General features: G+C 51.9%; 1 protein-coding gene across 1 annotated transcript; it reads right to left on the bottom strand.

The window, feature by feature from the left end:
* Positions 1 to 2,620: 2,620 nt before the first annotated feature.
* Positions 2,621 to 9,869, bottom strand: DPCD (deleted in primary ciliary dyskinesia homolog (mouse)). Its single transcript, XM_086752666.1, has 6 exons — positions 9,781 to 9,869; positions 9,482 to 9,562; positions 8,790 to 8,914; positions 7,990 to 8,123; positions 3,949 to 4,051; positions 2,621 to 2,823 (listed from the first exon to the last, which is right to left on the bottom strand). Exons 1-6 carry the CDS (start codon positions 9,842 to 9,844, stop codon positions 2,719 to 2,721), a joined length of 612 nt encoding a protein of 203 aa, XP_086608792.1. The 5' UTR covers positions 9,845 to 9,869; the 3' UTR covers positions 2,621 to 2,718.
* Between the last annotated feature and the right edge of the window lie 1,158 nt (positions 9,870 to 11,027).

An 11,027-nucleotide genomic window follows, 5' to 3' on the forward strand; every position in this document is an offset into this window, starting at 1 on the left:
CTGTTATGTTTTGTTTCAGTTGATGTTACCCACTGATCGCAGAGGCCTGGCTGGGCAGAGGAGGATGGGGCCTATTTTCAGACACTGTCCACATTTCTAGTAGATCTGTCCCTGGCTACAGCCTGTGATATTGCTGTGTTGAAGGCAGTTCCTGGGATCTTGGATCTCATATCACTTCTTCAAACAAGAAATTAAGTAGCAGCATCTGCAACTTGCTTGCTGCCTGTGTAATGAAGCAGCAAACGGGACTAGTGCAAACACCAAGGTCTTGATGTGATTTACTGGGATCCTGTAGGCACATCTAAGTGGGCGCTGCTCCCTTTTGTGTCAGCCTTCTGAACCCAAGAGCTGGGTCTCAGAACTCCTATAGCTTTCAGGGTGCTCTGTGCTGTCAGGGTGAATGTGGATGAATGTGCCATGGGTGAATGCAGTGATGTCTGGTCTGCCTTGGGGAAGGAGCTGCATGAACCCTACTTGGCTGTGAGTTTGCTCCTTTGTTAGAACTCAGTAGGTAAATTCCACTGTCTAGAGGCTGCTCTTCCTTTGTGATGCACAAAAATTGGAAGAGGATGTTTGCTGGAACCTTTGCCTGAGCAGGAAGGGAGTGGAACCAACCAGCTCCTCACCTGCTTGAAGGCAGCCCTCCATTCCCAGTGGATGTGAGAGCAGCTTAGGGTGCGAAGTAATCTAAAAGCATGGCTTTGCTGCAAGATCACATTCTCGCAAGGATCTTTCCAGCACAGCTCCCTGTCACAGTTCCTGCTCTAGCTCTGCTGCCACTCATGCCTGCTTGCTGCCAGCTCCCTTGTAGCTGCTGTGGTGCTACATATTCTCCTTGCGTAAGTGGCAGAGTTGATGTCTATGTGCCCCAAGCACTGATCTGCTGCTGTAAAAAGACACCACGGCTGTAAAAATCTTCCATCAGCTCAAAGCTGTAGAGCCTGAAGACTGCTAGTCCAAGATAATGGTTCTGGGGGAACCTCTGGGCTGTTGGTAACATCAAGCTGTTGCTTAAAAGATGGTGCTTTGCATCAGAGGCTGCTAAATAATGCTGCTCTATTGCTCGGAGCACTTTGGGCTCTGCATGTGAGTAGAGCTTTAGGTGAGCGATTAGGTGTGAGATAGAAGAGAGTGAGCTGGCAGAGCTTGGGAGTCGGGGAGGTCTGGTTTTTCTCAGGTCTTGGTGTGTTACAAGTCCTTTAATGAAACTGGGAGGGAAGGATGGAGATATTAAATGTCTTTGGTAGTGTCCCCAGCAAGAGGCTGTGAAGGAGTAACCGTGGGGTGGGAGGAGAGGTTCTTCATTGCACTGTGACTTGGGCAAGGACCAGAGCAGGGATGGGCATGTCAGCTGAGCGGGTGAACAAGTATCACTGGTGCAGGCAATGACTCCTGTGATGGCCCTTCCTGCAACAGTGCTGCTACCAGTCCCTTTCTCCAGCCCATGTTGGTGGATCCTGCACCCTTGTAGCTGCTTTTAGGTTCTTTCTGCCTGAAGCAGAGCTGCAGCCCCATGGTGGTGCCAGCAGTGGTGGGTAGAAGGATGTACCGTGACATCTCGGGTGACGTTGGGGAATGCGGAAGCTCCAAGTAGGGCTGGTGCACTGGATCTGATGGGCTCTGCTAGTTGATGGTGCCCCCATTGTCTTGGGAGGACTATGCCGGTGGGTCCTGGAGCCACCCAGCAGTGAGACTCTAACTAGGGATTGCTGCTCAGACTCTTAAGGAGCTTTTGTGGTTTGAAAGCAGCCCTCATCAGGGGAGCTATAGTGGGAGCCCGCAATCTGCTCACTTAAAAGTGGGGTTTGTTGGGATAGTAGCCCTGCAAGTATGAAGTGGGATGGAAGGACATGCAGAAATCTAAACAGAGGGTGCAGAGCAGGGACAGTAGCTGGCTGGAGGCAGAGTTGCTGAAGCAGCACTGCTCCATTGTCCCAGTATGTGCATGGAGTGTCCCCAGTGTGCAAGGGGCACTGCCTGTGCAGCGAGGTTTGTGATGGGCCATGTCTGTGCCCTCACGGAAGGGGTGTGCTACTCCTGAACTGGCCAGCAGCCCCTGTCACTGCTTTCCCCTCCATGCTATGCAAATGAAGGCAGCTGCGTTTCGGTTCCTGCGCTCTGCACAGCCGCCCTGTGTTCTGCATGCCATGTTGCACACGGCTGGCGGTAAGGAAGCAGTTGGGCGTTCTCCTCTTCACCCTATTTCACAGGCTGTGCCCGTTCCAGTCTAAGCATTGATGCTGTTTGCAGAGGTACCAGAGTTGCTGGAACATGCTTCTAACTGCACAGAGGACCTTGCACAACAGCACAGGAGGGGAGTGGCTTCCAAGCACATCCCAGGCAGGTAACGGGGTGTGAGGAGGGGAATCTTGTTTTCCAAATGTTACTGCCTTCAGCGGTGGTGCCAGACAGAGGGAATTCCCAAAGGGAACTACCCTGTTTTTGTGTCACTTCTGCTCATGGAGGTTGGGGAGAGGGCTACTGGCTGTGGCACGCTTCCTTTGCATGCTGCAGCTTCCCACAACTCGTAGAAGGATCGTAAATCAACAGACCAGGCAGTAAAGAGTTTGACCACCCTGCCATCTCCTGAGGCCTACAAAGATTCCTCCAAATGGCTCTATTGACAACAGAACTAATTTTTATTAGAAAAGGCAAAATAAATACCGTGAAGCTGTAGCAGAGAGCTGCCCACCACCTCAGCCTCTTAGCAGCCACTGCCTACTGGGTCTTACAGTCGCCATCCCCATTGTTAGCTGCCTTTATCTTCTTCAGCTCCTTCTGCAGCTGCTCTTCTGCAGCCAGGATCTCCTTCGGCTTCTGGTACTGTAGGAGAGAAATGCCCTTAGTGCTCCAGTTCAGCCTCTGCTCCAAGCAGAACAACTGGAGCCAGGTGCTACCAGCACAGCTGGGGTCCTCCTCCCAAGGGAGGCCTTTCTGTTACCAGCTGCCTCTGAAGCCCGTTTGGAGAGGTGGTGCCATCAAGCTAGGGACGTTTGCCAAGATCTGGAGTGTCTTTTACAGCGCAAGTAAAACTTTCCAGTTGGATGTGGAGTCCTGGCCCCCACCAACCCCTCTGGAATATCCTGGCAATCTGTGTCATGCAGATCCCTAGTGTGCTCACTGACTGTATGCTCACACATGTTTTTTATATATATAACATATACATCAAAGATGCTTTTTTTTTTTTTTTTTTTTTTAAAAGGCAGACAGAAGAGTTGCAGTTCCTCTGTCCTCCTTTCAGAGCCTCCTTGCCCAGTTGCAGTTTCGTGGTGGATGCAGGTGCTTTCTTGCAAGGGTTTGGCCCATAGCAAACAGAAGCTCAGAAGGACTCAAGGTGCTCCTCTTGGCCTATTTCCTGTGCACGTGCAGTTCCCCTCAGAGGAGATGCTCTCTGGGGAGCTGACTTCTGCTTTTAAGATGATGAGCACCTGCTGCTTTAAAGCATCTGTCTGCCTCTGCTCCTTGCAACAAGAAGTAAGTGCCTGGTGTGCTAGACTCTCACACCATGTGTATGGAAGAGTGTCCTCTCCAACACAAAGCAGCAGGTGATTTTTTTTTATTTATTTATTTATTTTTAAGACTGCAAGACCTCTAATATAACAGGTCCTTGAACTCTTGAGACTTATGCTTTGATGTAAGAGAAAGCAGACCTGATCAGACCTGAGGGAGGGGATACATAGAAACCAGGGCACAACAGACACTCTTCTACCTGCAAGTCACCTTGAGGAGCAAGCAGGGCCCCTCCTGTGGCCCGGGCTGTCCTGGCTAGTGTCAGCGTGCCCAGTGTAATCTGAAACTCCCACTGACTGTGTGACAGAGAAGGGGGCTCATCAGTGACCCTCAGCAGATCTCCCTGCTCTGCCTCATTTCCCCACGTGTAAGAATTTTAACTTCTTTGTGGATACAAAGAGAACGGTAAAGTGCTGTTCTGCGTGGCTAAAACCTCACCGTGATGATCAGGGTGTTGTTGGCATGGGTGAAGCTCAGGGCAGCTGTGTCCAAGGGGAGCTGGTATCGGTCCAGGTCAGGAATAGAGAACTTTTTGTAGTACCTACAAATGAGAGAGGAGACAGAAATGAAGAAGGTGGGGTTCCTAGTCCCCTGCTAGCAGCACTGACCTATGGAGTGCTGTACTACAAGGTGTAGATGAGGACAATAGACCTCTCAGGGTTGGCAGGAGGACCCTGTGCCACACTGTGTGCCTGCTGATGTCCTCAGGCTGGCAGGAACACTGGAAACAAACCTCCAAACTGGAAATCAGAGCTGGCAAAGTCCTGAAGGGCTTTGGTGTGTGAGAGCAGGCTGATCCCTCCAGCTTGCCCTTGAGTAGTGCCAGACATGGTTAGGGACAGACTGCTCAGCCCTATGAAGAGGTGTACCTTGTCTTTGTGCATGCTCATGGCCTCTCATTCCCTCCAAGCACCAGCTGCCATTAGCTCCTGTCAAAATAGCTGTCAAAACCCTTGTGCCCTGTGACTTACTTTCCAGAGCAATGCACTGTTGTGTTGTAATCCTTCCTAAACCCATCTTTTTGGCCTCTTGCTGTGCTTCCTAGATAACTCCCTGCTTTGGTGGTGCTCAGGCATCCCCCTGGGCACAGGGCTCCAGGTCTAGCTGCCCACAGTCACCTGAGCCTCTGCTCGGCAACATCTGCATGCAGCCCTCATGGTGGCTGTGGTGCTCCTCTGTACTCGCAGCTCCCCTAGATGTTCTTTCCCTGGTCTCTACTCCAGTCTCCTGATCACCTTTCACATCCAAGCAGAAGACAGAACTTTTTGCCAGCTCCCTATCCAGCCTGTGTCTCTCCACTGACCAAACCTTGGCCCTTTGCTCAGTATGGAGGAGAGGGGATGTGTCTCAGAACTGGAGAAGTTAAGCTGTCTAGGCAGCTAAGAGATTTCCTAAGATTTTGGGACCAGAGCCTTGTAGACCTGTGTCTGTGTTTGCCTGAGACCTTTCCTGCTTGGCACGGCTTGCCCTGCATCTCCTGCTTCTCTCTGGGGCTGCACCAAATACACTAGCTGGTGGTTCTGTGCCCACGTAGAGGCATGGTTGGGTTCTTAATCTCCTCTAGCACTCTCGTGGGCAGTCCTCTTGGAAGAATTGGCCTGTAGCTGGTACTGAGGTGCCCAGAGCAGAGCGGGAACAGGCAGCAGCTGCTGTCATGCGATGAGGGATTCTTCTCCATTCAGCTGGCTGTGTGTGAGGCTTGGCCTCGCTAGCTACCTCTGTCCAAATTGCAGTTTATTTTCCAAGTCACGGTGAAAACAGCTACAAAGGGCAAATGGCTCTCCTGGTGCAGTGGGAGGAATGTACGTGGCTTGTTACCGCAGGGCTCAAACCGTTCTGTGTTGTCACTGCTGTCGGTATTTGGAAAAGGTGGCAGACATGGATAATAAGGGAGATGTCAAAGGTTAAACAGCAGAGATTAGATGAACACAAAGACATGTTAAGGAAGTGTTAACTTCTTACCGATTAGACAAAAAAAAAAAAAGCAGTACACAGAAAAAACCCACTGTTTCAAAGGGGCTTGGGAGTCATCAATGAACAGCAGCATTCTGCTGCCCCAGGACTAAGGAGAAGGGGAGAAGAATGGCTTTGGCTGGCCTCAAACTAAAATCTGTGACAAGATCAAAGGAAACCAGATCTGCCTGGCCACCCCCTCCTCCTCCTAACATTACCACTGCCTCTCGCTGCAATAATTGAATCAGGTTTGGGGAGGTGGCTTTCTGGGTTTGTTTTTAGAGTTTAGTTTAATGGATTTATTTTACAGCAAGAGGTTTTAAGCAAATCCCACTTGAGCAGCCCTTGCCATGGCCAGAGGGAACGGGAGTGACTGCTGGAAGTGAAGAGCTCCTGTCTGGGCTGGGGAGGTAGCTGACAGGCAGTTATCCCTGGATTCTCTGGCAGATGGATTCTCTGCCCTCGCCTCTCACCCCATGGCCAAGGGCAGTATTGCACTCTGAGCCTCGGTCCTGGCCCGAGATCCACAGTGCGTAGGTGAAGCCACCTCTATTTTTTTCCTACTGGAAACCCACTTTTTTGTCAGCCTGTAGGGAAAACTGCTACTGGTATGCTGAGAATTTAGAACTGAGCTACTCAGTAGTGACTTGGCAACCCATCCCATGGCTTGTGCCGCTGGCTGGCGGTCAGCACAGCTTTGTTGCTCAGACGCAGCGTGGCTGACTTCCAAGGGCTGGAGAGGCTCCGAGGCTTCCTTTCTCTCCCATAGCGATGCGTGCTCTCTCTGCGCACTCCATGCCTTTCTCGCTATCTTGGAATTAGTTGCTGAGTGGTGCCTTGCTCTGGCTGAGACCCAGGAGAAATGACAGAAGATATCCTGGAGCCTGTCCTAAGTGTTCTGGTGCTGGAGTCAGTCCCTGCTCCCTACTGACAGCAGTCGTTCTTGTCCCTAATGAGGAGACTTTCAGCTTTAATTCTGAAAGTCCTTAACTTCCATACGCAGGCTGTGAGCTCCTTTCAGATACTTTAACTGTCTCTAGTGTATGGGTGTGTAGGTGGGACAAAAAAAAAGCTTCAATTCAGGTAGAGCATGGGTGAAGCCTCAGTGGTACATTAACCTTACAGCACCTAAGCAGGCAAGGAAGTTCCCACATACATACTACTGTTAGTAGGACTGGGAGTAGATAAGCCTGTCTGTGCTAGCAGGGGGTTGGACTTAGGCTCACATGCTCCCTTCCTGTCCTAGCTCCATGGGTACCCACATGTGGCTGACGGGAGTCTCATCCATCTTTGCTACATCTGTCTCCCTACTAAATGGCCACTCTTCTCCTGTGAATCCCTCTGCGTGGATTCAGGCCAGCATCTTTCTGTACTAGAGCTGTAATTGCTTGCTGCTTTCATGGGGCAGACTCCCTCTTCCTCCTGTCTAGCTGTCTTCTGCTTTAGAGCGTCCAGGTGTGCTCATGTGCAGAGTTCAAGCATCCCCCTGCCGCGGCCTCTGATGGGGTAAAGCCTTGTCTGAAGACTGCGGGTTCTGTGAACCGAAAGGCGTTCAGCAGCCACAGTGGAGCAGTTCTTTGCCAACAGCACCACCTACAGTCAGTTACAAAGAGCGGCTTCAAGAGGGCAAGGGGCAGATCGGCAAACAGTGGGGTGATTTTTGCCTATGAATCTGGTCCTTCTCTGTTGTGCAGCAATGTTGGGGAGGGAAGGCAGGCAGAAGGCAGCCTGCCTAGCTTTCCACACTGATGTATTATCCCAGTTTGTAAATAGCTTTCACTTATCTTCCAATATCCTCCCTTGTTCTCCTAATACTCGCTCCTTGTTATCTCTTCCCAAAACTACTGCTCATCCTGGCTTATCTCACTGAGGCTGTAAATGCTTTGGGGCACAGTGACAGAGGCTGTATAATGACACAGTATAATAGATGCACAAAAGCCTTTTCTTTTCCTCCCATCTCAATTTTCTTTTGGCAGAATACTGTGGTGCTTCCTTTCTAGATTCAGTCTGCCTTTACTTCTTGCTACCTCTAGATCATATCATGGTCATTGTGACTACAGAACAGGCTTATGCAGGGAGATCTGTCTGCCTGGGTGCCCAAGACTTTGCTGTACCTGTTGAATGCTGCAGCTCCGCGCATTCTGAGATACAATAAGCAGATCAAAGTATCGTGTCGGGAGGAGAGGATAGGATGCTCTAGCTTCAAAAGGTCTGCAGGGCTCTTTTTTTTATTTTTTCTAAGGGAGCGACATTTGACAGGGAACTGTCAATTTGCTATTGGAACTGTAAGATAAGTTTGCAAAGGCCAGCACAGAGCTTGAGGGGCTCTACCATAAATGTGTCTGGGGCAGTTGGGAGAGGAAACTGGACAGCTGGAGACACACAGCTGTGAGGTGTGGCTCCTCAGCCCTTGCACACTAGGGACAGAAGGCCAGAGAGGACAGCTCCCTTCTGCAACCGCTAGCCTGCCCCCTGAGCCAGCCCACCCCAAGGGACTGTCAGCCCGGCAGTGCTGTCCTTACTGACTTCTTGTTGGTGGTCCAGATGACACAGCAGCGCTGCTCCTTCTCCACGGAGACACTGTAGACCTCCTTGGGGTAGGGCAGGTTACGGATCCGCCACTGGAAGCTGGTCAGGGTATCCTTCCTCATGAAGACAGGCTACAGCAAACAAGTACATTTAGCAAGACTGCTCCAGCTGTCTTCTCTCCTCCCTGTCTCCTTCTTCCTGTACTATCTAGAGAGGCTCCATGTGGGAGTAGCTCTTCTTTCCCACCAGACTGTTAGACCAGACTGAGCTCTGCCTACCCTAGGGACCTGCTGGATTCAGTCCTGGCTCTGCCCTAATTTGCTGTGCAGGGCTGTGCTTGTGTTTCAGGTCTGTAGAAAAGATGAGACTAAAACCTCTGGCCCCTAAGCCAGAGGGATGTCAAGATGAAACAGGCCATACTATATTAAGGAGCAGCCTGCTATGCATTGCCTGTGTTGGCCTTTCATTGTCATTGCCTCTGCTTTCCAGCCACTGACTTGTCCTGGCACCAGCCTTCCTTTCAGTCTGCTCTTTAGGAAGTCAGAATAGTAGTTGGCCAACAAAGCAGTACAATTTCTCTGCTTAAGGAAACTACAACTCTCCTGAAGACCCCAAAAGGTCCTAAGCTGTGCCTTCTTTCTACCCAGCCCCACAGCTTTGGGATGATTTGTCATAGAGTGCTGGGCAGGTTAAGGCTTTCTCTTGGATCTGCAAGTGATATGCAATCTACCAACTACTGCTGTAAGCACAAAAGTAGGTAGTTTTAGGTGCAGTAGTGCCCGCAGACCCTTACATACATTGGAGCTACTTTCCTTGATGAGCTCTGATTCCAGTGCTCCCAGGAGCGACGAGGTTGGCTCTCCCACTTCAACCTCCCACTTGCCAGACCCCCCGAGGGTGTTCTTCTCTCGCCATCTTCTACCTGCGGAAGGGAGAAGAAGGGCTTTCATTATTCTGCTCTATAAGAACTCCAGCAAATGACTGTCAAAGGTGCCCAGTACACTGAGATGATATGAAGATACATATCTTCATTCCAGTCATTTCCACTTTGGTGTGAGTGGGTCTGCTAGCTGGCCTGTTCCAAAATTCTGGACCGACTGCCTCTCTTTTTTGCTACTTGGTGCTGAAGCCCTGATGGGGCTGCAACCACAGAGTCATAACCAACACCTTGCTTATTTGCAATTGCAAAAGCCATCAAAAAGCATATTTCACCCCAGCATATGTTACAGATTCAGTGCCTGGCTATGCAGGATTTCAATCCCATTTAGTCTGTTTAAATCTGTTGTGACAGGTGAACTGAACCATACTTACATCCCTACAATATTCAGGGACAGGCATGCTTATCTCCCAGAATTTTCAGGAGCGATTTGTTCCTGACCAGGCCGTCCCTCTCAGCACCCCAGTCCTGTGCATGCAGCCCCCCTGCTACGCACGGTGCAGTTCTGCCCAAACCCAGGTCAGCTGGGGGCCAGCTGAGAGCACCACTTACTCAGTAACTGCCCGCTCTTCACGTCGTACTCTTCAGCCATCTCCTTGCCATCCTCGAACAGGTAGTGGATTTTCCGCTTCCCTAGAGGCAAGGCAGGTGGTGAGAGTAAATAGGAATACACCCAGCCCTGGGACCATGGCCGTGTCCCCGCGCTGACGGCCCAGCGTCCTTTTTCGGGGCCCTGTCCCGGGTGCAGGCCGCCCCCGGGAGCGCGCCGTCCCCCCGCCCGTTCGCTGTGGGGTCACCCCAAAACACGCTGAGGGAAGGAAGGGGCGATCCCGCCTGGCCGCCGCGGTTACCGTCCTGCACCAGCGCTGTCTTGCTGGCAGCCCGCAGCCTCTCCAACCAGCTCGGCACCGCCATGGCGGCCGGGCCCCGTCGCCACGGCAACGCCCACACTTCCGCCGCCAGCCGGAAGCACTTCCCGCCGCCCCGGCCCGGGCCGCGGCCTGCAGGTGAGCGCGGCCCGGTGGCCGGGCCCTGTCCCGGCGCCCAGCTGCCCCTGCTCGCTGCCCGGCCGCGGGGGAGCCCCAGCGCCCCCCCGTCTGGTTTGGGGCGGGGTGGGGCCCTTTCCCTCCTTGGGGCTGGGGTCGCGGGGGCCTCTGGCTGCTCCCGCGCTGGCGGGGGGGAGGGGGGGGTCTCGGCTCTCTTGTCGCCTCTCCTGGAGCCAGGTTGTGGAGTGGGAGGTCCCATCTTCCTCCCCCAGTCCTCCCTCGGTCCTCCCTCCCATCCCCGGTGTCGGGCCCAGCCGCGAGGTTTCGGGGGGATTGTTTCCTGCCCCCCAGTTTTGGGTGCTGCTTGCCCTGGGGCGAGCTGAGGCAGTGGCCTGGAAGCCTTCACGGCCTGAGGGTGCTGGCAAGGCAAGCTTGTTACCTGGCATGCGTGTTTAGTCTTGGATGAGTTAAAGTACTACCTGGAAAAACATTTTTCCAAGTCCTGAAAAGGACTGGGGCACCTAGACGCTTGGGGGTTAGTTTGTGTTTTTTCTGTGTCTAACAGAAAGCATTGCTATTTTCAGAGGGCTTTTTTTTGGTTAAAATGTCACAAAACCTGAAATGTTTCTGTGAAGCTGAGTTTTAGAAATGTAGCAGGATTTCTTCTCCCCTGAAGCTGAACTTTTCATGAAAGCAAGAACACGAGTCCAGCTCTGCCTTGGTCTTTCAGAGGATTGTGTTTAACACTTGGGTGAGAAGGTGGCCGTAGGGAGAAGACGCAGCCAGGTGGGACCATTTGCAGCTCTTCCAGGCTTAATGTGATAGGTTTTCACTGGCTTCTGTGTGAGAAACCTCTAAGCCAAACACAGAGTGCTGCACAGAGAGGAAACCTAGTTGGTGTTGACTTAACACTGCAGCTGGGTGGAAGAGGCTGTTGGGATGTACAGCAATTTGGGGGTTTGTTTGGGCTATGGAAAACTGAGCTTTCTGGTAGCCTGGGCCAGTAGTTAAAGCTCCAGAGTTTGCTTTTGCAAGGCTTGTGATGGTAAAGCTGTGATAGTAACTGCGTTGAACTGGTAAATTTTCACTAATTTGCTATTTCCAGCTGAAGC

The sequence above is a fragment of the Chlamydotis macqueenii genome, chromosome 7, assembly GCF_036417535.1.
Source record: "Chlamydotis macqueenii isolate bChlMac1 chromosome 7, bChlMac1.mat, whole genome shotgun sequence".
Taxonomy (NCBI): Eukaryota; Metazoa; Chordata; class Aves; order Otidiformes; family Otididae; genus Chlamydotis; species Chlamydotis macqueenii.

Bases quoted from the DNA above. Each gene is read 5' to 3' on its own strand.
- DPCD (XM_086752666.1), bottom strand. From the start codon at position 9,844: ATGGCGGTGCCGAGCTGGTTGGAGAGGCTGCGGGCTGCCAGCAAGACA. The intron at 8,915-9,481 runs GTAAGTGGTGCT...TCCCTTCCGCAG, and splicing joins GAAGAGCGGGCAGTTACTGA to GTAGAAGATGGCGAGAGAAG. The intron at 8,124-8,789 runs GTATGTAAGGGT...TGTTTGCTGTAG, and splicing joins TCAAGGAAAGTAGCTCCAAT to CCTGTCTTCATGAGGAAGGA.